General features: G+C 43.3%; 2 protein-coding genes across 3 annotated transcripts in view; both read right to left on the reverse strand.

The window, feature by feature from the left end:
* On the reverse strand, positions 1 to 26,630 carry LOC149985398 (protein ANKUB1-like). Its single transcript, XM_090182245.1, has 8 exons — positions 26,562 to 26,630; positions 24,053 to 24,196; positions 22,578 to 22,588; positions 21,999 to 22,183; positions 21,741 to 21,855; positions 20,465 to 21,065; positions 5,458 to 5,601; positions 1 to 234 (listed from the first exon to the last, which is right to left on the reverse strand). The coding sequence occupies exons 1-8, from the start codon at positions 26,628 to 26,630 to the stop codon at positions 1 to 3; spliced, it is 1,503 nt and encodes a 500-aa protein (XP_090038371.1).
* Positions 1 to 27,114, reverse strand: part of LOC110532571 (actin-like protein 6A) — a 758,238-nt gene that overhangs the window by 273,349 nt on the left and 457,775 nt on the right. The gene's annotated exons all lie outside the window — the stretch shown is intronic.

Genomic DNA, 27,114 nt, shown 5'->3' on the forward strand with positions numbered 1-27,114 from the left:
CTACTGCACAAGGAAGGCCATACCCAGGTCAATGGCGTAGTCGTGCAGCCGGTTGCAGTCGTAGAGTTGCAGGCCGGTGGGAGAGCTCAGTCTGAAGGAGCTGACGGGAAGCCCACACTGCTGGGACACCAGGGTCATGAGCCTGGCCACAGACGTACTCAGGAGAAACACAGTGCCCAAGACTGAGAGGGTCTCCCCCGTCACGGCACTGAACACACGCACCACCGGCTCCCGCTGAAGTATAAGACCATGGACATACAGTAAATTCACTTGTTTTACATAAATACCTATGTTGTGTTTATACACCGAGTAAACAAAACATTATGAACACCTGTTCTTTCCATGACAAAGACTGACCAGGTGAATCCAGGTGAAAGCTATGATCCCTTAATGATGTCACTTGTTAAATCCACTTCAGTGTAGATGAAGGGGAGCAGACAGGTTAAAGAAGGATTTTTAAGCCTTGAGACAATTGAGGCATAGATTGTGTATGTGTGCCATTCAGAGGGTGAATGGGCAAGACAAAATATTTAAGTGCCTTTGAACGGGGTAGTAGTTGCCAGGTGCACCGGTTTGTGTCAAGACCTGCAATGCTGCTGGGGTTTTTCACACTCAACAGTTTCCTGTGTGTATCATGAATGGTCCACCACCCAAAGAACATCCAGCCAACTTGGCACAACTGTTGGAAGCATTGGAGTCAACATGGGCCAGCATCCCTGGGGAACGCTTTCAAACACCTTGTAGAGTCCATGCCCCAACAAATTGAGGCTGTTCTGATGGCAAAAGGTGGGGTGCAACTCAATATTAGGAAGGTGTTTCTAATGTTTGGTACACTCAGTATATATAAGTTAGGAGTCATATAATTACAGGGGTAAGATGAAGTGGCTCCTTTGCACTAATCTTAGGTCTGGTTTGTGTTTTTACTGCTAATGGTAAAGGTTAGGATTTGGTGAGAGTAAACTGATCCTAGATCTGTGCCCAAGGGCAATTTCTATCCAGAGACAAATCAAAGGTCCATGCTATTTAAACTTATAATATACCACCATCTCGTGGCACAAATTTGTAACAACATTTTCTAATTCATGTGCTGTACTGAGTTTTGTTCTATCACATTGAACACTAATCTGGGTGCAGATTAAATTGAACACTAATCTGGGTGAAAATTAAATTGAAGACTAATCTGGGTGCAGATTAAATTGAAGACTAATCTGGGTGCAGATTAAATTGAAGACTAATCTGGGTGCAGATTAAATTGTTAACTGAAATATTATGAATATCAAATCAAATCAAATCAAATGTATTTATATAGCCCTTCGTACATCAGCTGATATCTCAAAGTGCTGTACAGAAACCCAGCCTAAAACCCCAAACAGCAAGCAATGCAGGTGTAGAAGCACGGTGGCTAGGAAAAACTCCCTAGAAAGGCCAAAACCTAGGAAGAAACCTAGAGAGGAACCAGGCTATGTGGGGTGGCCAGTCCTCTTCTGGCTGTGCCGGGTGGAGATTATAACAAAACATGGTCAAGATGTTCAAATGTTCATAAATGACCAGCATGGTCGAATAATAATAAGGCAGAATAGTTGAAACTGGAGCAGCAGCACAGTCAGGTGGACTGGGGACAGCAAGGAGTCATCATGTCAGGTATTCCTGGGGCATGGTCCTAGGGCTCAGGTCCTCCGAGAGAGAGAAAGAAAGAGAGAATTAGAGAGAGCATATGTGGGATGGCCAGTCCTCTTCTGGCTGTGCCGGGTGGAGATTATAACAGAACATGGCCAAGATGTTCAAATGTTCATAAATGACCAGCATGGTCGAATAATAATAAGGCAGAACAGTTGAAACTGGAGCAGCAGCACAGCCAGGTGGACTGGGGACAGCAAGGAGTCATCATGTCAGGTAGTCCTGGGGCATGGTCCTAGGGCTCAGGTCCTCCGAGAGAGAGAAAGAGAGAAGGAGAGAATTAGAGAACGCACACTTAGATTCACACAGGACACCGAATAGGACAGGAGAAGTACTCCAGATATAACAAACTGACCCTAGCCCCCCGACACATAAACTACTGCAGCATAAATACTGGAGGCTGAGACAGGAGGGGTCAGGAGACACTGTGGCCCATTCCGAGGACACCCCCGGACAGGGCCAAACAGGAAGGATATAACCCCACCCACTTTGCCAAAGCACAGCCCCCACACCACTAGAGGGATATCTTCAACCACCAACTTACCATCCTGAGACAAGGCTGAGTATAGCCCACAAAGACCTCCGCCACGGCACAACCCAAGGGGGGGGGGGGGGGGCGCCAACCCAGACAGGATGACCACATCAGTGACTCAACCCACTCAGGTGACGCACCCCCTCCAGGGACGGCATGAGAGAGCCCCAGTTAAGCCAGTGACTCAGCCCCTGTAATAGGGTTAGAGGCAGAGAATCCCAGTGGAAAGAGGGGAACCGGCCAGGCAGAGACAGCAAGGGCGGTTCGTTGCTCCAGAGCCTTTCCGTTCACCCTCCCACTCCTGGGCCAGACTACACTCAATCATATGACCCACTGAAGAGATGAGTCTTCAGTAGAGACTTAAAGGTTGAGACCGAGTTTGCGTCTCTGACATGGGTAGGCAGACCGTTCCATAAAAATGGAGCTCTATAGGAGAAAGCCCTGCCTCCAGCTGTTTGCTTAAAAATTCTAGGGACAATTAGGAGGCCTGCGTCTTGTGACCGTAGCGTACGTGTAGGTATGTACGGCAGGACCAAATCAGAGAGATAGGTAGGAGCAAGCCCATGTAATGCTTTGTAGGTTAGCAGTAAAACCTTGAAATCAGCCCTTGCTTTGACAGGAAGCCAGTGTAGAGAGGCTAGCACTGGAGTAATATGATCACATTTTTATTTTTTTTTGGTTCTAGTCAGGATTCTAGCAGCCGTATTTAGCACTAACTGAAGTTTATTTAGTGCTTTATCCGGGTAGCCGGAAAGTAGAGCATTGCAGTAGTCTAACCTAGAAGTGACAAAAGCATGGATTAATTTTTCTGCATCATTTTTGGACAGAAAGTTTCTGATTTTTGCAATGTTACGTAGATGGAAAAAAGCTGTCCTTGAAATGGTCTTGATATGTTCTTCAAAAGAGAGATCAGGGTCCAGAGTAACGCCGAGGTCCTTCACAGTTTTATTTGAGACGACTGTACAACCATTAAGATTAATTGTCAGATTCAACAGAAGATCTCTTTGTCTCTTGGGACCTAGAACAAGCATCTCTGTTTTGTCCGAGTTTAAAAGTAGAAAGTTTGCAGCCATCCACTTCCTTATGTCTGAAACACATTCTTCTAGCAAGGGCAATTTTGGGGCTTCACCATGTTTAATTGAAATGTACAGCTGTGTGTCATCTGCATAGCAGTGAAAGTTAACATTATGTTTTCGAATAACATCCCCAAGAGGTAAAATATATAGTGAAAACAATAGTGGTCCTAAAACGGAACCTTGAGGAACACCGAAATGTACAGTTGATTTGTCAGAGGACAAACCATTCACAGAGACAAACTGATATCTTTCCAACAGATAAGATCTAAACCAGGCCAGAACTTGTCCGTGTAGACCAATTTGGGTTTCCAATCTCTCCAAAAGAATGTGGTGATCGATGGTATCAAAAGCAGCACTAAGGTCTAGGAGCACGAGGACAGATGCAGAGCCTCGGTCCGATGCCATTAAAATGTCATTTACCACCTTCACAAGTGCCGTCTCAGTGCTATGATGGGGTCTAAAACCAGACTGAAGCATTTCGTATACATTGTTTGTCTTCAGGAAGGCAGTGAGTTGTTGCGCAACAGACTTTTCTAAAATGTTTGAGAGGAATGGAAGATTCGATATAGGCCGATAGTTTTTTATATTTTCTGGGTCAAGAATATATAAATATATGAATATGTATTTCAATGAACCCAAAGGGCCTCTTCTTCTCCTACTATACGGCCTGCTGTGCTCTACTGTACTCTGCTGTACTCTGCTGTACTCTACTGTACTCTGCTGTGCTCTGTCTGCTGAACTCTGCTGTGCTCTACTGTACTCTACTGCACTCTGTCTGCTGTACTCTGCTGTGCTCTACTGTACTCTACTGTACTCTGTCTGCTGTACTCTGCTGTGCTCTACTGTACTCTGCTGTACTCTGTCTGCTGTACTCTGCTGTACTCTGCTGTGCTCTACTGTACTCTACTGTACTCTGCTGTGCTCTACTGTACTTTACTGTAGTCTGCTGTGCTCTACTGTACTATACACCACTGGGTATACAGACTCTTCAGATACTGTTAGCGAACACCAGACTGAGGTCGAGGCGATTACATGGGGAAAAGGTTTATGACTGTAAGGGTGTTTGGTACAAAGGCAACACTACATCGGACCACATTTCAGCTCTATCCCAGGTCAACCATACAATACTATAGATTTCCACTCTAGTCAACCAGCAAGAAGGAGAGACAGACAGAAGGTCTGGCTTTGACTATGTCAATGATGGGATGTGTAAGTAAGGAGTAAGGAACACAAATAAACATTCTGATGGTTAAATTTGTACTTAGATACATAACCACTCTCCTCTGTTAGCAAATCTTCCACAGAACTTTGTGGAACAGAGTGAGTTCTGTCCCTGTCTGGCTCTGGACATGTACCCAGGGACCTCTGTACAACAACACTTCACACTCACGAAGCAGTGTTCTTACTAATCAATCACTCTACCATAACCATGGTCTCGGTATAAAGCAGTGTCCTTACTAACCAAATACTCTACCATAACCATGGTCTTGGTTGAGCAAGGGCAATATTACTTTAAGTCTCAAGCAGGGTGACCTCAACATACTATATATCGCCATACTATATACCACCACACTATACAGTGGGGCAAAAAAGTATTTAGTCAGCCACCAATTGTGCAAGTTCTCCCACTTAAAAAGATGAGAGAGGCCTGTAATTTTCATCATAGGTACACTTCAACTATGACAGACAAAATGAGAAAGAAAAAAAATCCAGAAAAATCACATTGTAGGATTGTTAATGAATTTATTTGCAAATTATGGTGGAAAATAAGTATTTGGTCACCTACAAACAAGCAACATTTCTGGCTCTCACAGACCTGTAACTTCTTCTTTAAGAGGCTCCTCTGTCCTCCACTCGTTACCTGTATTAATGGCACCTGTTTGAATGAACTAAATCACCTAATCATACCTAATCATACTATATAATCATACTATATAATCATACTATATAACCATACTATATATTACCACACTCTATATCACCATAATATATATAATCATACTATATAACCATACTATTTAACCATACTATATAACCAATACTATATATTACCACACTATAACTGAAACACTTTATGCTAATGATAGTATGAAGCTGTTTCAAGCAATAGCCAGCTCACTTTGATATGCATTTTCAAGATCGGGTAGAAACAGCTAGGTGTTCGGCTGGTACCTTCAGCAGGCAGCAGATGGCACTGCTAGGGGTGATGCCAACGTCTGTCAGGACCCAGCTGTCCCGAAGGATGGCACCAGCATAGCTCAGCTCCAGGAAGTACCTCACCTGCTTGTCGTCTGACAGTTGCACGTGGAAGTAATCCTGCCAGAGGAAGAAGATTGGAAACACAAGGAGCCGTAATTGAGTGTCCCATACAATCAGAGTGAGAGGGCTCAGCACTGATGGAGCCGTAATGGAGGGTGTCCCACACAGACACCCATTATGGAGGGTGTTCCACCCAGGCAGATGTCAATGTTTACCATACAATAATTGTAAAAGTGTCCAAATGTGTACAATTAAGAAATAAGGCCCAAGGAGGTGTGGTATATGGCCAATATACCACGGCCAAGGGCTGTTCTTAGGCACAACGCAACGTGGAGGTATATTGGCCATATACCACAAACCCCCAAGGTGACTTCTTTTTAATTTCTTCTCCAATTTAGTGGTATCCAATTGGTAGTTACAGTCTTGTCCCATTGCTACAACTCCCATTTGGACTTGGGAGAGGCGAGAGCCAAGAGCCGTGCGTCCTCCAAAACACAACCCAGCCAAGCCACACTGCTTCATGACACCATGCCCGCTTAACCTGGAAGCCAGCCGTGTCGACCGTGTCAGCGGGCACTGCTGCGTGCACTGCGCCTGGCCCGCCACAGGAGTCACTAGTGCGTGATGGGACAATGTTGACAAAGCACTGCTGGCGTGGCTGTCTCCTACTGTAAGTACTATCGCCCTATCACATGTCTCCTACTGTAAGTACTATCGCCCCATCACATGTCTCCTACTGTAAGTACTATCGCCCCATCACACGTCTCCTACTGTAAGTACTATCGCCCCATCACATAACCATGTCTCCTACTGTAAGTACTATCGCCCCATCACGTCTCCTACTGTAAGTACTATCGCCCCATCACATAACCATATCTCCTACTGTAGGTACTATCACCCCATCACATGTCTCCTACTGTAAGTACCATCGCCCCATCACGTCTCCTACTGTAAGTACGATCGCCCCATCACGTCTCCTACTGTAAGTACTATCACCCCATCACATAACCATGTCTCCTATTGTAAGTACTAGTCACATACTTTACTTGACACCAGCCAAATGAACAAATTGCTTCTTAGAATCATCTTCCTTTCCCATGGAGCTGTTGGCTGAGGTTGGAGAAGCCAGGAGGAAGGCATGGCCAGCCGTTGAGAAATGCTTGTTGAAGTTTTTGGTTATCATGGATTTATCTGTGGCGACTATGTTACCTAGCCTCAATGCAGTGGGCAGCTGGGAGGGATGCAAACAGGCTCACATAAACCCTTCATGAAGACAAGTAGCCTAGTGGTTAGAGTGTTGGACTGGTAACCGAAAGGTTGCAAGTTCAAATCCCTGAACTGACAAGGTACAAATCTGTCATTCTGCCCCTGAACAGGCAGTTAACCCACTGTTCCTAGGCCTTTAATGAAAATAAGAATTTGTTTTTAACTGACTTGCCTTGTAAAATAAAAATTTGAAGCAGAGCTTAATTTGTAAATTGGGAGGTGCCAGAGGGGGGACTCTGTGGTACCAGAACTCATGAGAAAAAAGATCACCTATTATAATAGAGCATTGAACGCATATCATCACATTTGGGTAGAGCAGTAGAGTAGAGCCATTTACAGTAGGTGAACACATGGGGAACATTTTTAGTAGCCTAGGGTCCGGGAAAGTGTTGGCCTTTTTAAAACCGCATTTCGTGCAATTCTACATCCTTTTACATGACTGGAGACTTTGGCATTATCTTTTTTTAATCCGCACAAATGATCGAAATGGCAGGCTACTTTGACACTGACAAACTTAGTATCTGAGATCAATAAAAACGACCTTGTCTTGAATCCATCAATAGCCTATAGGCCTAGGTTTGTGGAGAAACATATAGTAGGCTACAATATGAGGAGGAAATTAGTCCTAAAAATGCTTTCCAGTTTCACTGACTCACCCAATGATGCGCAGCTCACTCGCTGGAGATTGTCGATGCGCTCGTGTCAAAAGCCTATCTCTCCCTCTCTCTGTTTTGTAAAACAATGTTTGGGAGTTGATCAAATATTTTGGTAGTCTACAGCATAGTCTTATCTTTTCAGCAAGAGTCATTGCTTTTCAACCTGTGTTTTCCCTCGATTGTATTTGAAATATTGCAAAAGGCCTGTTTTGTCTGCGTGCTGTTTTTTCACTGACAGATTTGCCTCGCGTTCCCGACTGTAGGCTATTCTTTGTTATTGGGCTACAATCCGCAGCTAGGCTATTTAAAAAAGGGGCCATTGGTCCTTTGTAGCTAAATTATAGGGTTTCTCATGACGTATTAGGCTATTCTGAATGATTTAATTTATTTCTGAACAGACAGCAGTAATTCCGTAACTTTAGAAAATTCCACCAGAACCCTTCATGCAGCTATGATTCTATAAGGAAACAAATGATGAAGTGCAACTCTGGAGAGATGAGGGGGCAGGATAATTGACGAAGAGGCAACTCGAATGAACTTTGATCGCTTTTATTATAATTGTTACATAGCAAAAAGTGAACATTATTTTTCATGGCACGAGAGGTACCGGATTCGGCCAAGTATGTTCCGGAACAAAACAGTCCAGAACGGAACGGTTCCGGATCCTGTTCTGGCATGATCCTGCTCAAATTAAGCACTGATTTGAAGTACCTAGGCCTCTACCTGCTGAGTATAAAGATTATTAAACTAGATTCAGTGGGCTTGTCATTCACAGTACTGATGAAAAATCAAGTACAGTTGATCTAAATGTGGATATACGAGGACATCTAGTGGTCACCGATTTAAAAAAAAAAAAATCATGCAATATATCTTTGCACTAGCATGCGATGCCATATATTTGACGCAGGTATTTATTTTTCAACATGTATTGTCATTGACTGGAACAAAATATAATTGTATGAGCTATGCCTCTGTGTCCCGGCGTTGTTGTACCCCTCTACTATCTGGCTTGGTGGGGCGATCTCGTTCTGCATGCCTGCTTCACTGAGATACAATGTGTCGTCATGCATTTGTGCATGCACGCTGTTAACGGTCATACCCGTCTTGCTAACTTAGCTAGCTCATCAACCAGTATTTTATTCTCCTTTTCTGCACGATAGCACTTATTAAAGCCTTGAAACTCATGGGGACCCCACTGTTACCACGGGTCATCGAGCTAGCCCTTATTTGGCAGCAGGGTTGCATCGGTTTCCATTGGATTTGACAGCTTGTTAGGCTGGCTAGCTAGGTAGCTAATTCGCTAACGCGAACTGTTTATCACGTAGCAGCCTATGCTGACTAGCATCGCTAGCAACTAGCTAACATGGATAAAGTCTAGTCGTGGGTCCACAAAATCAAACAAATGGTACTGAACTGATGACAAAATTATGTTTAGAAATTGTAGTAGCTATTTATGTTGTTGTTGTTGCTTAATGACATTGCGAATATCATATTTTTTGTCATTTAACTACCGGTATTTATTTAATCCGGTTTCGGCATGAGAAAAGTATTAATCGCAAATTCCAGCACTAACAGATACCGGGGAAAAAGAAATATGAGAACCGGTCACGAATGCGGAGCCACGCCCTAAAATAACATGTGACCACAAGGCGTTTGTGACGCATTCATGCGTTCCAACTTTGTCATAATTGTCTGTAGGTTCTAAATTGCTTATGAGCTTGGCTTCCCTTCAGAAAGTAGCTGATTCTTGTACTCTACAGCTGTATTTTCCTACAGTTACTAATAATACTAGCAACAAAACAGATTTCATTCCTTAAAATGATATTGCCAGATGGAAGAAAATAATAAGGTAGGCCTAAACTGTAATAAGATATACCTTAAAGACTGCTTGTGTTTAATCCTGAATCCAGTTGCCCCTCTTGTACTGGGATAAAACAATAGGCAAGCCATGAACCTTATGGAGGAGTACATGTGTTTTGTAGACACACCTGGGTTCTAGACTGGCTGAGGTAAACATTTTAGGAAAGCCTGGGTTTTTAATATCGAAGTCATTCTAAGGGGTAGGTTTGACAAAGCAAATGAGTGAGTGAGTCTTTGACATGAAGACAGTGGTTAGATTCTGCCATTGGGACTGCTCTGATGTTTCCATTCTCTCCTGGTTATGACCATAGAGCCTTGTCCCAGTCTCTAGACCTGCCTGTCTGTGTGATGGATGACCACCTGACCTCTGAAGCTGTCAATGAGATGGTAAATTGACCTTTTCATTTCAGTGATGCTATCATTGGCAATGTTGACGTACCACAACCATCTCTGTTGTGTTGCAGTTGTTTAATTGGCCCAACGTTGCCAATGCTCCTCCCCTCTTTAACAGTTAATAATTATTTCAGTATGATATTTGTTGTTTATTAAGTTTGATTATTTGCAATATAATTACATTTCTACCAGGAGCAGAGCAATTCTACCAGGAGCAGAGCAACCTCAGTGATGGAAACCACAGAAGAGGGAAAGCTCAACAATGTGGAACATCTGACACTTATGGACTTCCTTCAAAACCTAACTGAGAAGTATGTTCTGTTTTCTTTGGTACTATCACACCTTCAAGGAAATAGGATCAAATTAGAAACTGATCAATCTGAAAAAAATGTTCAGTGCTAGAAAAGTTGTCACATTGCAATTTTGCCAAAACAACTGACACAAAGCAAGTATAACTTCACGATCAGGCAAATAATTAAATAAAAACTATTCTGCCACGCATCCTGATATGACAACATTTATAACAATATTGTTTTCAGGCAATGGAGGGGGATTCGTGAGGGCATGTTTGACCCGGTAAGATCATGTTACTGACAATTTAATCAGATTACCATGAAAACTCTGCCTAATGTTTAACCTTGTTCATAAGCTTTTGAAAGACGCACTATGCAACATTTTAAAACACTTCTTCTGTTTCTGGAATACAGCTGACAAAACAACAGCTTGCCGGCTTGTGTCTGAGGATTGTCCAGTTTTTATCGGACAAGCTGATGCAGATCATCATCCCAGGTCTTTACGAACTACTGGGCATCCAAGATGCTGCCTCTTCTCCATTGTCACAGAGATCTCTCACAGCGTCACTCACCAGTCTGTTAGACGATAAGACTAACACCAAGTCCCGCGTGAGATTTACTGAGGCTGGTGTACCTAAGAGGCCAGGCAGTCGAAAGTCTTACAATAGCTTTCGCATCCCGACTCCCTACCCTTCCTCCAACTGTATGGAGCAGGAAGAGGAAGAAGAGCAGGAATCACAACTTAAGTTCAAGGAGATTTACCTGACTAAGGGCAGTCTGGGCAGTGGAAGCTACCTGCCCAAGGGGGCCATGAGGTATGTTCTTAAAGGGAAATTTAACAACTTCATATTCATCTCCAGCATCACCATATGTGAAAATTACACATTTCCATGCTTTGTAGTAAAAAAAATATAGAGGGTCGTAACTGTTTCCAATAGTGCTGAGAAATTAGTGCTTTTTGAGGTTGGTTTGGTTTCCATTCAAATATTTAAAAAATAATCACGGTTTTGGATTTCAATACTTTTTTTAGACATTGAATGCACTATGGATTATGTGTGTTGAATGCTGTAACAACACATAATAAAACAATGAATAAAAGTCCCATGATGGTAGTGACTGTCCATTACTGTTAATGACTTATCAACCATCATTTACTTTCTCATATAAAATATTTATTTGATGACTTTATTATTTCATTCCAAGTCATCAACTCATCTCTATAGAGCTGCTGCTTATCCTGTCTGACAAAATCACTATTTTAGTAGTTCTTCTAAGTAAATAAGACCTACTTTTATGACCGCTGAACACCAACTGTCAATCACTTAGATCATGTATTTCCAGGTAGAGAATCCTCGCAACGCAACTGCTTTTTATCTCTCTCATGCATTCTCTCGTCTCTCCGTCTCAGTCAATGAGGTTTCCGTATCTGCTCCACACAGAGTGGACAAGCAAGTGGGCGTGCAATGGATTATGGGAATTAATTGCCATATTTTCTGTGCTAAACTATGTAGAATATTGGCCTGTTGGAAACTACAACTCCCTACTACATTGCATAGTTCGTGCTTGATCTGATTTATCTCTACAGAAACTGAGCATCGAGCTCACAGAAGAAGAAAAAAATTAACTATATGGAATTCAAATAATTGAGCCGACGTCGGTCAATTAATTGTTTAAAAACCTAAAAATAACAAAAATGTTGGTTAAATGCTCAGCTCTAGATTCTAATGACATCATCAGTGTGCATCGTGTGATTTTAACCAATTATGAGTAGGCATTTCCTACTAATTGGTTGATGATGTCATAGAAAACACTTATCTTCCTCTTTCTTTTTTTACTACAAAACATAGAAATGACCGTTTTTCACATATGCTGATGTAGGGGTGGTGCTGGAGATGATGAATATGAAGTTGAAACATTTAGAAATTTCCCTTTAACATTTCTTCAAACTGCCTTGTATTTATGATTGTCCTTGAAGTTATTAGAAGTTACAGTATTTGAAGTTCATAGCAATTTGGATTTTTGTAGAGGATAGATGTTGCCAGGATAGATAGATATCCACAGGCCAGTTTCAATACAAATGACTTATACAAAATACATTTTATTGGGCTTTAGAAATTAAGCAGTTAGGCTGACATCACACTAAGGTTTTTTCTCAGAGAAACAGCAGCGTTTTCCTCATTGTTTTCAATGGTGCAGATGTATTTGACACACTGAATGTGCATCACAGCCTTACATATTATTTGTTTGACTTTGATGATTTCTGCGGGTTTTTTTTCCCAAGGACTCTAACCTCTCTGTCTGATGTGCAGAAGAAAACAACCAACTCTGAGACGCTACAAGTCCTCTTAGGTGTCTCAGAGGACACCCTTGTCACCTGTGTGCAGGACAGCCTGCAATGTTCTCTCTCCAAACTTGCATGCATGTCCAATTCTCCATCTGGAAGTGCAGGCTCTATGATGCTAACCCCTGCTGTAATGGCAGAGTTGGCTAAAGATGTCAAGTCGGCCTTATCAGTGGTCGTTAAGAGTGCCTCCGCTAGCCAAACCTCTGTAGTGACACCGGTAAGGGGAGACTCACAGACCAAGGTGACTGAGAGCATGGTGAGAGAGCTGGCCGCTAAACTTGAAAAAGTTGACCAAGAGAGCAAAAGTCTAACAGGGCAAGTCATGACCATGATCTCTGACACAATGGTGGCTTTTGTTGACGAGAACGAACAGAATTTGCTGGAAGATCTGAAGGACAAAATCACGTTTTTGGCATCGCATGTTGGCTTCATTGACAATCTTGATGCCCTGATAAGGAAATACGAGACCAGCTACAATATTGGTGAATCTGGTTCCTCCTGCACGCTCACATCTAAGAGCATCCAAAAACTCTCCAGCCGGGAGTTTCAAACATCAGCAATACAAGCAGTGAGTGGAGTTCTTGACAAAAAAGTCAGTAGTTTGAGCTTTCCTAGTTCAGTCATTCAGTCTGAGTTAACAGGTGCTGTATCAGGTCAAACATTGTCTGGCATTGTAAAGACAGAGTCAATTCACCCAGTGGGCTCAGCAGCGTCAGTAGTTGTTAAGACTTTCGTGTCAGATATGAAGTCCTTGGCTGAATCTGAAGAGAGTCCCCAACAGAAGAGTGCCTGGTCTGCTGCTGTTCACATTTACCACAGCATCCAAAACAACTTGAAAGATTATTTCGGCAAGCTTCAGAGATTTGCCCTAAAGAGCATTGTCACATCTGATGACAACATCACAAATGCTGAGTTTAAGGAGACAGTTCCACTTCCTTGCTTAGACATGAAATATAGGCCCAGTAAGAGTGAGCCTCAGTTGCCAGAGTCCACTGGTGCAGTTACTTTACAAAGAGGCCTAAGTGAGAGCTCAAAACTTCTTTGGGCAAAAACTGAGTCAGAAGAAAGCAAGCTCCTTCTGACAACTTGCACCAAAGAAGTCATCTCAGAGCTTCTGGTCTTGTACAACACTGTTGGAGAAAAAGGATCAGGCTTCTCTATTGAGAGAGAGACAATTGTAGAGGGTGTTCTGGCTCAGCTTGGGGATATCTCCCATTCCAGGTCCTCATCACCAATAGTATGTGAGTTCCCCTGTCAAATTGAGGACAGCAGAAGTAAGGCCACAGCTTCTTTGACCAGTCTGTTAGATTGTATTAGAAAACTCTCAAGTGAGGAATTTAAGAGAAATGCCACTCAAGCAGTGAGTGAGTTCCTAGTTAAAAAGTCCTCCAGTAGCTTAACTAGTGCACAGCCTGCTTATTCCAGGTCTTGTTCCATTCAAAACCAGTACACATGGTCAAAGGATATTTGTGCGGATTCTGCTGCCTTTGGCATCATTGACACATTTGTGGAAGACCTGCAGAGCTTGGCGCAACCTGCAGAAGTAGAGGAGAGAGAACCTGACGTCCAGGAAAATGCACAAAAGCTACAGAGTAGGATCTGGTCTGCTACCACTAGTTTATATAACAATATTCAGAAGACATTAAAGGACTTCATCATTCACCAGCGGAGGTCAGACATGCAGAGAAGAATGTCTAGTCATATACCCACAGAGGACTCTGGAAATCTTGGGACTAAGGAGTACCTTGGTTTGGCAAGCCAGGACTTGAGGCAAGCTAGTAAGAGTGTGCCTCACTTGCACAGTTTGAACCTTGAAGTGGCTCTACACAGGGGTGTCAGCGAGAGTTCAAAACTTCTCTGGACTGAAACAGACGAGGCTCTACTGACCAATAGTACCAAAGAGGTAATTTCAACAATCTTGACCTCATGCGAGGATCAGACATCAAATGCACCTTGCTTCTCCACAGTAGGAAAGAAAATATCTGATATGTCCCTTGAGGTCAACATGTTGGTAGGTGGTGTTCTGTCTCAGCTGAAGGACATCTCCTTGTCAAGGTCCCCAACACCATGTGAAGACATGTTTGAACGTCTCCAAGGTTCTCCTGAGCGAACCTCTCCAGTAAGTCTAGATTGCAGCACGGCTGCCTCCAAAGGCATTGCATCTTCCCACAGTCTTTCAACAAAGAGCCTCCAAAAACTCTCTAGTCATGAGTTCCAAACCAAAGCTGAGAAAGGAGTGAGTGAGGTCCTCTCTAGATCATTTAACATTGTGGAGGAAGGTACAACAGATAAGTACCTCCAGCCTGTATCTACATCCACCACATCTACTGATATTATACAAACCATGGTGAAAGACCAGCAGGAGCTCACCCAGACCACCCAATCATCTGACATGGTATTTGGAACCTCCCTGCTCACCACTGGACAGGTTTCTGAGAAAAGAATCTGGTCTGTTGCTCGTAACATCTACTATAGTCTGCAAAGTAAGATTACGGAGTTTCTCAGAAAAGATCTTCAAAGATCAGACACAACACTTGGTTCAATCCAAATCTTTACATATCAAAGCAGTCCTGCATCACAAAGAGCAAGTCTCTGCCATCTTGAGGTCGACCAGAGCAGTGTTACACCTGGTGGAAACGATGCCTGTGTGGACATTCCGCACAAATTACTACCTAAAACCACTGAGCTCTCAGGATCCATGCTGGAGGATATTGACACGATCCGTTGTAGGAGTGCTGACAGCCAAAATACAAGAAATACCTCTTCTTCACGCTCCTCCATCTCTCTAACACCTACTTCAAAATTAAGGCAGTCGAAATGGCACTTTGCTTTACCCGGGACTCCCATCCCCACTGAGTTTCCTGCTCAGATTGACTTTCCCATTGTTAGAAACACAATCATTGAGGACTTCTTTCACACAGAGGACTTACTTCCTGTAACCTTTGTGGACAAAGTCAGGCAAGCTGCTGGGGTGGTAGTGGACATTATGGTGGAAAGTGTTGAGAACACACAGGAAAATGGACAGGGTGCTTCTCATCCTGACAACCTCCGATCTGCTGTTAGGAAATTGAGAAAAATCATTTCCACTTGGACCATCCACATTTTCAGCCATGAATTGGTGGATAAAGTGATAGCCCTTCAGGACAGCCACAGCACTCCACAGGTCTTAACATTGGAAGCAGCCAAAAGTGCTTCAGACTCCATTCTTTCAAGGCTGAAATGGGGAAAGGAACAATGTGCCATATCCAAGGAGCTCTCCTCTCAGCTTCTCCAGATATTTGCTGAAGAGACAGTGAAGTGCTTCCTGAGACAGTGGTCAGATGAGTATGAAAACATAAACTTTGATGTTTCAGTCCAGAACGATCCAAAGACTTCTACTTGCATGGTCATTCTTCAAATGATCACCAAAGCCACTGCTAAATGTTATTTTGAGTCCGCTACCAGCGTGGCCACCAGTGACATTGTAGAAGGCGTGTTTGATTTGGAAAGGGATACCATCAGCAGTACTGGAGAGCAGGTCCTCACCTTCAATACAAAGGTATAGTACACATACATCTTTCATGAATAACACTGCTGTTGACCTTTTATATGATTCTTTGTGTCATGGCATTGCACTGCTTCTTTGCAGTTGATATGCTGTACTTTAAGATATCGAAAACATTTCAGTTTGTTTTAATGTGCCTTTTCCTACCAACCAGGGTTCCAAGAAAGTTAGTAAGAACCTCTGTCCTCAAGAGTCTCTGGAGTACCAGCCTCAGAACATTTCCCCTACTGTGTACTTTACAGGTAAGCCCTGCTGCTGTTTAGGCTGCTGCTCAGTCAAGACTGAGACATTATCCCTTTACCATTCCACTAATTCATTTGGAAAGACGTTGTACTCCTCTGAGTTGTTACCTATGACATACTGTACTGTGGGCTGGGTGGTAGCCTAGTGGGTTAAGAGGTTGGGCCAGTAACCGATAGGTTGCTGGTTCAGAATCCCTGAGTTCACGAGGCAAAATCTGTCAATGTGCTCTTGAGCAAGGCACTTAATCCTAATTGCTCCTTGTAAGTCTCTCTGGATAAGAGTGTCTGATAAATGAGTAAAAATGTAAATTGATGGCATGCTGGATGGTCTTTCGTTGCAGAGACGATGACAACATCTCATGGCTCCTTTTCTCCAGAGGGAATTTATGATATCGCATCGTCCTTCCCACTTGAAGAGAAGAGTCGCAAACCCTCCCTTTTCACCAGATTGTCTAGATCCATCACGAAAGGCTTTCTCAGCACATTCAAATCTTCAAGGAAAACCAAATTATTTAAATAAATTCATCATTATAACAACGAGAGCATTCATTTGTTCAGATGAGAATCTAATCGTATTGGTCACATACGCCGAAAACAACTGTGAGATGCTTTATTACGAGCCCATTCCCAACAATGCAGAGTTAAAAAGTAAGAAAATATTTTCTAAATAGTAACACAATAACAATAACAAGGCTATATACAAGGAGTACCAGTACCGAGTCAATGTGCATGGGTGCGAGGTAGTTGAGGTAATACAGTATGTACATGTAGGTAAGGGTAAAAGTGACTAGGCAATCAGGATAGATAATAAACACAGTAGCAGCAGCTAGTGTGAAAGTCGGACAGTGAATGTGTGGGTAGAGTGTAGTGAGTGTGCATCGAGCCAATTCAAGAGAGTCAGTGGAAAACAATTAGAAAAATACATCAATAACAAAGGGGGTCAATGCAAATAGTGCAGGTGGCCATTTAATTAACGTTCAGCAGTCTAATGACTTGGGGGTAGAAGCTGTTCAGCAGTCTAATGGCTTGGGGGTAGAAGCTGTTCAGCAGTCTTATGGCTTGGGGGTAGAAGCTGTTCAGCAGTCTAATGGCTTGGGGGTAGAAGCTGTTCAGCAGTCTAATGACTTGGGGGTAGAAGCTGTTCAGCAGTCTAATGAGTTGGGGGTGGAAGCTGTTCAGCAGTCTAATTAATGACTTGGGGGTAGAAGCTGTTCAGCAGTCTAATGACTTGGGGGTAGAAGCTGTTCAGCAGTCTAATGACTTGGGGGTAGAAGCTGTTCAGCAGTCTAATGACTTGAGGGTAGAAGCTGTTCAGCAGTCTAATGACTTGGGGGTAGAAGCTGTTCAGCAGTCTAATGACTTGGGGGTAGAAGCTGTTCAGCAGTCTAATGAGTTGGGGGTGGAAGCTGTTCAGCAGTCTAATGACTTGGGGGTAGAAGCTGTTCAGCAGTCTAATGACTTGGGGGTAGAAGCTGTTCAGCAGTCTAATGACTTGAGGGTGGAAGCTGTTCAGCAGTCTAATGACTTGGGGGTAGAAGCTGTTCAGCAGTCTAATGACTTGAGGGTAGAAGCTGTTCAGCAGTCTAATGACTTGGGGGTAGAAGTTGTTCAGCAGTCTAATGACTTGGGGGTAGAAGCTGTTCAGCAGTCTAATGAGTTGGGGGTGGAAGCTGTTCAGCAGTCTAATGACTTGGGGGTAGAAGCTGTTCAGCAGTCTAATGACTTGGGGGTAGAAGCTGTTCAGCAGTCTAATGACTTGAGGGTAGAAGCTGTTCAGCAGTCTAATGACTTGGAGGTAGAAGCTGTTCAGCAGTCTAATGACTTGGGGGTAGAAGCTGTTCAGCAGTCTAATGACTTGGGGGTAGAAGCTGTTCAGCAGTCTAATGACTTGGGGGTAGAAGCTGTTCAGCAGTCTAATGACTTGGGGGTAGAAGCTGTTAAGGAGGCTTTTGTCCCAGACTTCGTGCTCTCGTATCGCTTGCCGCGTGGTAGCAGAGTGAACAGTCTATGACTTTGGTGGTTGGAGCCTTTTGCCAATCATTTACATACCACTTATTTTATTTTTATTTGATTTGATGTCATATTGTAAACGTATGTATCTGTTTTGCTGAAAATATGATTTTGAAAACTATGAATGTCTACAAGTGCTTCATAAAACAGTTATATTTATTTTTGTATTTTCAAAAGACAGCAAATAGCCAATCAAGTATCAACATAAGTGAAATGAAAGACAGATTTAATTTTCAGTGAATAATTGTCTTGTCCAGTGAGCAACTCAATGACAGCGATTCAATGACATCATTAGATCACCTCCAAGAAGCATCTTCAACGTTCACCTGACATCCCATTGGATAAGACACATACACTAACCAAGTGTTTCTTACCTGTCAAGAAGGTTGAGATCAGAAGCTTCTTCAATACCCCAGAAATGGAAAGGCTTTGAGACAAAGACAATCAACTGTCCACATAATGCACATACACTAACCCGGACGTTCTACTTGCCCCACTGAGTTACAGCAAAGTTATCATTTATGCATGGGTCCACGATCCACTCATAGCTCTCACAGCTATCTGACAGTTCTCAGAATACTAAGGAAGAAGTGTGTGATATTGGATTTGGTATCCTTCCCACTCCCAAGTGATTGGGAGTCCCATAGGGTGCCGCATAATTGGCCCAGCGTCGTCCGGGTTTGGCCATCATTGTAAATAAGAATTTGTTCTTAACTGACTTGTCTAGTGAAATAAAGGTTAAATAAAAATAAACTATTTAAGCTGTCTGCTATATTGCTGTGTAAATCCACACACTGCAGGGGAATGATGACACATGCTGTGCTAACACATCGTTACAGTAGTTGTCAGTTTTGTAACGTAAATAAAGAGTTTGTCAAATACTCTGTGAAATACAGTATGTATTATTTTCCCATAATGCCATTATTTCATGTCTTGTGGTATTTTTAGCATTTTTTCCCCCCCTTATGTATCAGGTGTATTATTTTGACACTGCACAGACTCATTTAAATGAGCAATAATGATCCACATCTTAATAAAATAGTTTTAAGGCAGCAGTGTTCATACAGTATTTTACATTGATTTCAACCACTATAGGTCTTCATCAGCAAGTGAGGATTTCTATGGATAAAAACTAGTGTTAAGTGTGGGGGGGTGAAATACTGTATATGTAATGGCCTCAATACATTAATGAAGCGCCCTTACATTCTATCCTCTCCCCATACTGAAACAACTTGTTAGGGTGAACCAATAAGACTGACACTATATACCTTCTAAGCATGTTAGTTGGCTCATGATTTGTTTCAGGACTTGTAACAGTACAAATTTAGACCGTCCCCTCGCCCATACCCGGGCGCGAACTAGGGACCTTCTGCACACATCAACAGTCACCCTCGAAGCATCGTTACCCATCGCTCCACAAAAGCCGCGGCCCTTGCAGAGCAAGGGGAACTACTACTTCAAGGTCTCAGAGCAAGTGACGTCACTGATTGAAACGCTATTTAGCGCCCACGCTAACTAAGCTAGCCGTTTCACATCCGTTACATTAGGGTAAACCTATAACAGCTTCTAACCCCAAGTCATAAGACTGCTGAACAATTAATCAAATGGCCACCGGACAAGTTCAACTGTTTTATTATTTGTTACTTTAGTTTATTGGGTAAATATTCTCTTCAACTCTTCTTGAACTGCACTGTTTATAGGGTATATCATAGGCAGTGATGAAGTGGTAAAAACATTGACTGGTAAATGCTGATTGCCGTTCAGGATTAAAGAAGTAACGCTCCCTCTACTTTCAATGCATCTTCCACAAAAGGTGGGTAAATGCTTGAACAAAATAAAATAAAAAGTGTGTAAACAGCTTTTACATGTGTCCCCCCCCCACCACCACTGATTATAGGAGGCTTCTTCTGACAGTATTCACACCTTTCATAAGAAACCTCCAGAGAAATATTCATATTCACCGTAGCTGTCATTTAAACTTGGACTAACCTGGCCAAGGCCAAACAGTATATGGCGTTTTCTCTGGGTGTGCGGTCGCAGTGGAGAGAAAAGGCCTCCAGTGAGGTGGTGAGTATCTGGGCGGAGTTTGGCGAGGCAAACACAGGTCTGAGATTGGTGTCTCTGGAAATGGGCGGGAGCGGGACTCTGCTCCTCCATTGGTTGCTGTTCTGATCCCCACTCTCATCCTCCTCACATCCCTTCCCTCCACATCCCCTCTTCTTCTCTCTTTCATCCCTCGTGGCCACAGGGTGTAGCTTCGGTAGTTGAAGAGGTTTATCCTGGGATGCCAGGGCGCGGAGCGGGCAGGATACATGAGATGGGCAGTTGATGGGGGTCAAACATCGAGAGGCTGTGGACATCATCCTGATACCCGCCTTGGCCTCACTCCTCCTGGGCTTGGAGGACATCTTGGGGAGGGTGAAGCCGTCCACCAGGACCGTGTCGCCCACCCGGGTCCTGAACGGAGCCCTGTTGAGGCCCATGCAGTGCCTGGATGCTGCCCTCCTCTGCCCCAGCCTCACCCAGCCCTTTATCTGGAGGTATGTCCGCATGGGCAGGGCCATACCTGGGAGGACCACCACAGACCACAGCTTGGTGGCCAGGTGACTCACACACTCCCTGTGGCCGTACTGAAGGGCGATCCTCAGGGGGTCGCGACCCTGGGGATCCCGACAGGCAAGGGTCAGAACGCTGCTGGCGATAAAGAGTTTGAGGATGGTGAGCTGGCCGCTCTCGATGGAGGCGACAGCGGGACACTTGGCGACGTCGGGGTGGGCCGTCTGGTGGCACCACTCACGGTAAGGGTGAACCCCCACCGGCTCAATGACACGCACCCCCCTCTCCAGCAGCCAGCCGGCCAGGTCCAGGTGGCCCAGAGAAGCAGCGATGTAGAGTGCCACCCGGAGCTGGAACCTGGAATAATACAGAATCAATGTATTTATAACACGTTTCAAGTTTTTTTTGTCAAGTTCACAAGATACAGTGGGTTATAAAACAGTACAGTAAAATGCTTACTTGCAAGCTCTTTCCCACAATGCAGTATTAAATATCAGGGTAAGAGAACAAACATATGAAGGAAAAAAACAAGAGAATATAAGCTATATACTGGGTCAGTACTATCATTATAAGCTATCATACTATCATTGTAAGCTAAATACAGGGTCAGTACTATCATTGTAAGCTATATACAGGGTCAGTACTATCATTATAAGCTATCATACTATCATTGTAAGCTAAATACAGGGTCAGTACTATCATTGTAAGCTATATACAGGGTCAGTACCATTATTGTAAGCTATATACAGGGTCAGTAGCATTATTGTAAGCTATATACAGGGTCAGTACTATCATTGTAAGCTATATACATGGTCAGTACCATCATTGTAAGCTATATACAGGGTCAGTACCATCATTGTAAGCTATATACAGGGTAAGTACTCTCATTGTAAGCTATATACAGGGTCAGTACTATCATTGTAAGCTATATAAAGGTTCAGTACCATCATTGTAAGCTATATAAAGGTTCAGTACCATCACTGTTGATAGTAAGTCTATCATACAGTTCAGTGTGTAGATGTGTATTCTGACCTCATCACAGGTCTCTCCCTAGACAGGTGTCGTTGGACGGTCAGTCTGTGTCCCAGGAAGCAGCCTCTGAGGAACTCCGCCCACCCATCCCAGGTGTCCAACCGTAGAGTAGCCCCTGGGAGACAGAGACACGTGCAGGTTGTCCTCCTGGTTGCCATGAACCAAGAATGTGTTCCATACAGTCCATTTGTCTCTGTGTTACATCCATAAGGTGTTGAGCCAGAGGACCATTGATCTACTGCACAAGGAAGGCCATACCCAGGTCAATGGCGTAGTCGTGCAGCCGGTTGTAGTCGTAGAGTTGCAGGCCGGTGGGAGAGCTCAGTCTGAAGGAGCTGACGGGAAGCCCACACTGCTGGGACACCAGGGTCATGAGCCTGGCCACAGACGTACTCAGAAGAAACACAGTGCCCAAGACTGAGAGGGTCTCCCCCGTCACGGCACTGAGTCATTATGGGCCAGCATCCCCGGGGAACGCTTTCAAACACCTTGTAGAGTCCATGCCCCAACGAATTGAGGCTGTTCTGATTGCAAAAGGCGGGGTGCAACTCAATATTAGGAAGGTGTTACTAATGTTTGGTACACTCAGTATATATAAGTTAGGAGTCATATAATTACAGGGGTAAGATGAAGTGGCTCCTTTGCACTGATCTTAGGTCTGGTTTGTGTTTTTACTGCTAATGGTAAAGGTTAGGATTTGGTGAGAGTAAACTGATCTGTTCCCAAGGGCAATTTCTATCCAGAGACAAATCAAATGTCCATGCTATTTAAACTTATAATATACCACCATCTCGTGGCACAAATTTGTAACAATATTTTCTAATTCATGTGCTGTACTGAGTTTTGTTCTATCACAATGAAAACTAATCTGGGTGCAGATTAAATTGAACACTAATCTGGGTGAAAATTAAATTGAAGACTAATCTGGGTGCAGATTAAATTGTTAACAGAAATGTTATGAATATGTATTTCAATGAACCCAAAGGGCCTCTTCTTCTCCTACTATACGGCCTGCTGTGCTCTACTGTACTCTGCTGTACTCTGCTGTACTCTGTCTGCTGTACTCTGCTGTGCTCTACTGTAGTCTGCTGTAGTCTGCTGTGCTCTACTGTACTATACACCACTGGGTATACAGACTCTTCAGATACTGTTAGCGAACACCAGACTGAGGTCGAGGCGATTACATGGGGAAAAGGTTTATGACTGTAAGGGTGTTTGGTACAAAGGCAACACTACATCGGGCCACATTTCAGCTCTATCCCAGGTCAACCATACAATACTATAGATTTCCACTCTAGTCAACCAGCAAGAAGGAGAGACAGACAGAAGGTCTGGCTTTGACTATGTCAATGATGGGATGTGTAAGTAAGGAGTAAAGAACACAAATAAACATTATTCTGATGGTTAAATTTGTACTTAGATACATAACCACTCTCCTCTGTTAGCAAATCTTCCACAGAACTTTGTGGAACAGAGTGAGTTCTGTCCCTGTCTGGCTCTGGACATGTACCCAGGGACCTCTGTACAACAACACTTCACACTCACGAAGCAGTGTTCTTACTAACCAATCACTCTACCATAACCATGGTCTTGGTTGAGCAAGGGCAATATTACTTTAAGTCTCAAGCAGGGTGACCTCAACATACTATATATCACCATACTATATACCACCACACCACTACAGTGGGGCAAAAAAGTATTTAGTCAGCCACCAATTGTGCAAGTTCTTCCACTTAAAAAGATGAGAGAGGCCTGTAATTTTCATCATAGTTACACATCAACAATGACAGACAAAATGAGAAAAAAAATCCAGAAAAATCACATTGTAGGATTTTTAATGAATTTATTTGCAAATTATGGTGGAAAATAAGTATTTGGTCACCTACAAACAAGCAAGATTTCTGGCTCTCACAGACCTGTAACTTCTTCTTTAAGAGGCTCCTCTGTCCTCCACTCGTTACCTGTATTAATGGCACCTGTTTGAATTAACTAAATCACCTAATCATACTATATAACCATACTATATAATCATACTATATAATCATACTATATAATCATACTATATAACCATACTATATAATCATACTATTTAACCATACTATATAACCAATACTATATATTACCACTCTATATCACCATTATATATATAATCATACTATATAACCATACTATTTAACCATAATATATATCACCACACTATATCTGAAACACTTTATGTTAATGATAGTATGAAGCTGTTTCAAGCAATAGCCAGCTCACTTTGATATGCATTTTCAAGCACGGGTAGAAACAGCTAGGTGTTCGGCTGGTACCTTCAGCAGGCAGCAGATGGCACTGCTAGGGGTGATGCCAACGTCTGTCAGGACCCAGCTGTCCCGAAGGATGGCACCAGCATAGCTCAGCTCCAGGAAGTGCCTCACCTGCTTGTCGTCTGACAGTTGCACGTGGAAGTAATCCTGCCAGAGGAAGAAGATTGGAAACACAAGGAGCCGTAATTGAGTGTCCCATACAATCAGAGTGAGAGGGCTCAACACTGATGGAGCCGTAATGGAGGGTGTCCCACACAGACACCCATTATGGAGGGTGTTCCACCCAGACAGATGTCAATACAATAATTGTAAAAGTGAAATAAGGCCCAAGGAGGTGTGGTATATATGGCCAATATACCACGGCCAAGGGCTGTTCTTAGGCACAACGCAACGCGGAGGTATATTGGCCATATACCACAAACCTACAAGGTGACTTCTTTTTTTTTTCAATTTAGTGGTATCCAATTGGTAGTTGTCCCATTGCTACAACTCCCATATGGACTTGGGAGAGGCGAGAGCCAAGAGCCGTGCGTCCTCCGAAACACAACCCAGCCAAGCCACACTGCTTCATGACACCATGCCCGCTTAACCTGGAAGCCAGCCGTGTCGACCGTGTCAGCGTGCACTGGCCCGACACAGGAGTCACTAGTGCGTGATGGGACAAGAACACCCCTGCCGGCCAAACCCTCCACTAACCCGGATGACGCTGGGCCAATTGTGCGCCGCCCCATGGGTCTCCCAGTCACGGCCGGCTGCGACAGAGCCTGGACTTGAACCAGGATCTCTAGTGGCACAGCTAGTACTACGCAGTGCCTTAGACCACTGCGCCACTCGGGAAGCCCGAGGTGCCTTATAGGGCAACCCACTGTTCCTAGGCCTTTATTGAAAATAAGAATTTGTTCTTAACTGACTTGCCTTGTAAAATAAAAATTTGAAGCAGAGCTTAATTTGTAAATTGGGAGGTGCTAGAACAAAGAGTGGGTGCTAGAGGGGGGGTTCTGTGGTACCAGAACTCATGAGAAAAAAGATCACCTTTTATAATAGAGCATTGAACGCATATCATCACCTGCATTGCTTGCTGTTTGGGGTTTTAGAATGGGTTTCTGTACAGCACTTTGAGATATCAGCTGATGTACGAAGGGCTATATAAATAAATTTGATTTGATATCATCACATTTGGGTAGAGCCACTTATAGAAGGTGCACACATGGGGAACATTTTTAGTAGCCTAGGGTCCGGGAAAGTGTTGGCCTTTTTAAAACCGCATTTCGTGCAATTCTACATAATTTTACATGACTGGAGACTTTGGCATTATCTTTTTTTAATCGGCACAAATGATCGAAATGGCAGGCTACTTTGACGCTGACAAATTTAGTATCTGAGATCAATAAAAACGACCTTGTCTTGAATCCATCAATAGCCTATAGGCCTAGGTTTGTGGAGAAACATATAGTAGGCTACATTATGAGGAGGAAATTAGTCCTAAAAATGCTTTCCAGTTTCACTGACTCACCCAATGATGCGCAGCTCACTTGCTGGAGATTGTCGATGCGCTCGTGTCAAAAGCCTATCTCTCCCTCTCTCTGTTTTGTAAAACAATGTTTGGGAGTTGATCAAATATTTTGGTAGTCTACAGCATAGTCTTATCTTTTCAGCAAGAGTCATTGCTTTTCAACCTGTGTTTTCCCTCGATTGTATTTGAAATATTGCAAAAGGCCTGTTTTGTCTGCCTGCTGTTTTTTCACTGACAGATTTGCCTCGCGTTCCCGACTGTAGGCTATTCTTTGTTATTGGGCTACAATCCGCAGCTAGGCTATTTAAAAAAGGGGCCATTGGTCCTCTGTAGCTAAATTATAGGGCTTCTCATGACGTATTAGGCTATTCTGAATGATTTAATTTATTTCTGAACAGACAGCAGTAATTCCGTAACTTTAGAAAATTCCTCCAGAACCCTTTATGCAGCTATGATTCTATATGGAAACAAATGATGAAGTGCAACTCTGGAGAGATGAGGGGGCAGGATAATTGACGAAGAGGCAACTCGAATGAACTTTGATCGCTTTTATTATAATTGTTACATAGCAAAAAGTGAACATTATTTTTCATGGCACGAGAGGTACCGGATTCGGCCAAATAGGTTCCGGAACAAAACAGTCCAGAACGGAAAGGTGCCGGATCCTGTTCTGGCATGATCCTGCTCAAATTAAGCACTGATTTGAAGTACCTATGCCTCTACCTGCTGAGTATAAAGATTATTAAACTAGATTCAGTGGGCTTGTCATTCACAGCACTGATGAAAAATCAAGTACAGTTGATCTAAATGTGGATATACGAGGACATCTAGTGGTCACCGGATTTAAAAAAAAATTCATGCAAGCTATCTTTGCACTAGCATGCGATGCCATATATTTCACGCAGGTATTTATTTTTCAACATGTATTGTCATTGACTGGAACAAAATATAATTGTATGAGCTATGCCTCTGTGTCCCGGCGTTGTTGTACCCCTCTACTATCTGGCTTGGTGGGGCGATCTCGTTCTGCATGCCTGCTTCACTTATATTCAAAGTGTCGTCATGCATTTGTGCATGCACGCTGTTAACGGTCATACCCGTCTTGCTAATTTAGCTAGCTCATCAACCAGTATTTTATTCGCTTTTTCTGCACGATAGCACTTATTAAAGCGTTGAAACTCATGGGGACCTCACTGTGTTACCTAGCCTCAATGCAGTGGGCAGCTGGGAGGGATGCAAACAGGCTCACATGAAACCCTTCATGAAGACAAGTAGCCTAGTGGTTAGAGTGTCATCGAGTCATCGAGCTAGCCCTTATTTGGCAGCAGGGTTTCATCGGTTTCCATTGGATTTGACAGTTTGTTAGGCTGGCTAGCTAGGTGGCTAATTCGCTAACGCGAACTGTTTATCACGTAGCAGCCTATGCTGACTAGCATCGCTAGCAACTAGCTAACATAGATAAAGTCTAGTCGTGGGTCCACAAAATCATGTTTAGAAATTGTAGTAGCTATTTATGTTTTTGTTGTTGTTGTTGCTTAATGACATTGCGAAT

The sequence above is a fragment of the Oncorhynchus mykiss genome, chromosome 1, assembly GCF_057628025.1.
Source record: "Oncorhynchus mykiss isolate SJ-2025 chromosome 1, ASM5762802v1, whole genome shotgun sequence".
Taxonomy (NCBI): domain Eukaryota; kingdom Metazoa; phylum Chordata; class Actinopteri; order Salmoniformes; family Salmonidae; genus Oncorhynchus; species Oncorhynchus mykiss.

Coding starts and splice junctions, on each gene's coding strand:
- LOC149985398 (XM_090182245.1), bottom strand. CDS start 26,630: ATGCATGACGACACTTTGAATATAAGTGAAGCAGGCATGCAGAACGAG. Junction 21,856..21,998: donor CGACTACGCCATTGACCTGG/GTATGGCCTTCC, acceptor TCTGTCTCCCAG/GGGCTACTCTACGGTTGGAC. Junction 21,066..21,740: donor AGGGAGAGACCTGTGATGAG/GTCAGAATACAC, acceptor GTATTATTCCAG/GTTCCAGCTCCGGGTGGCAC.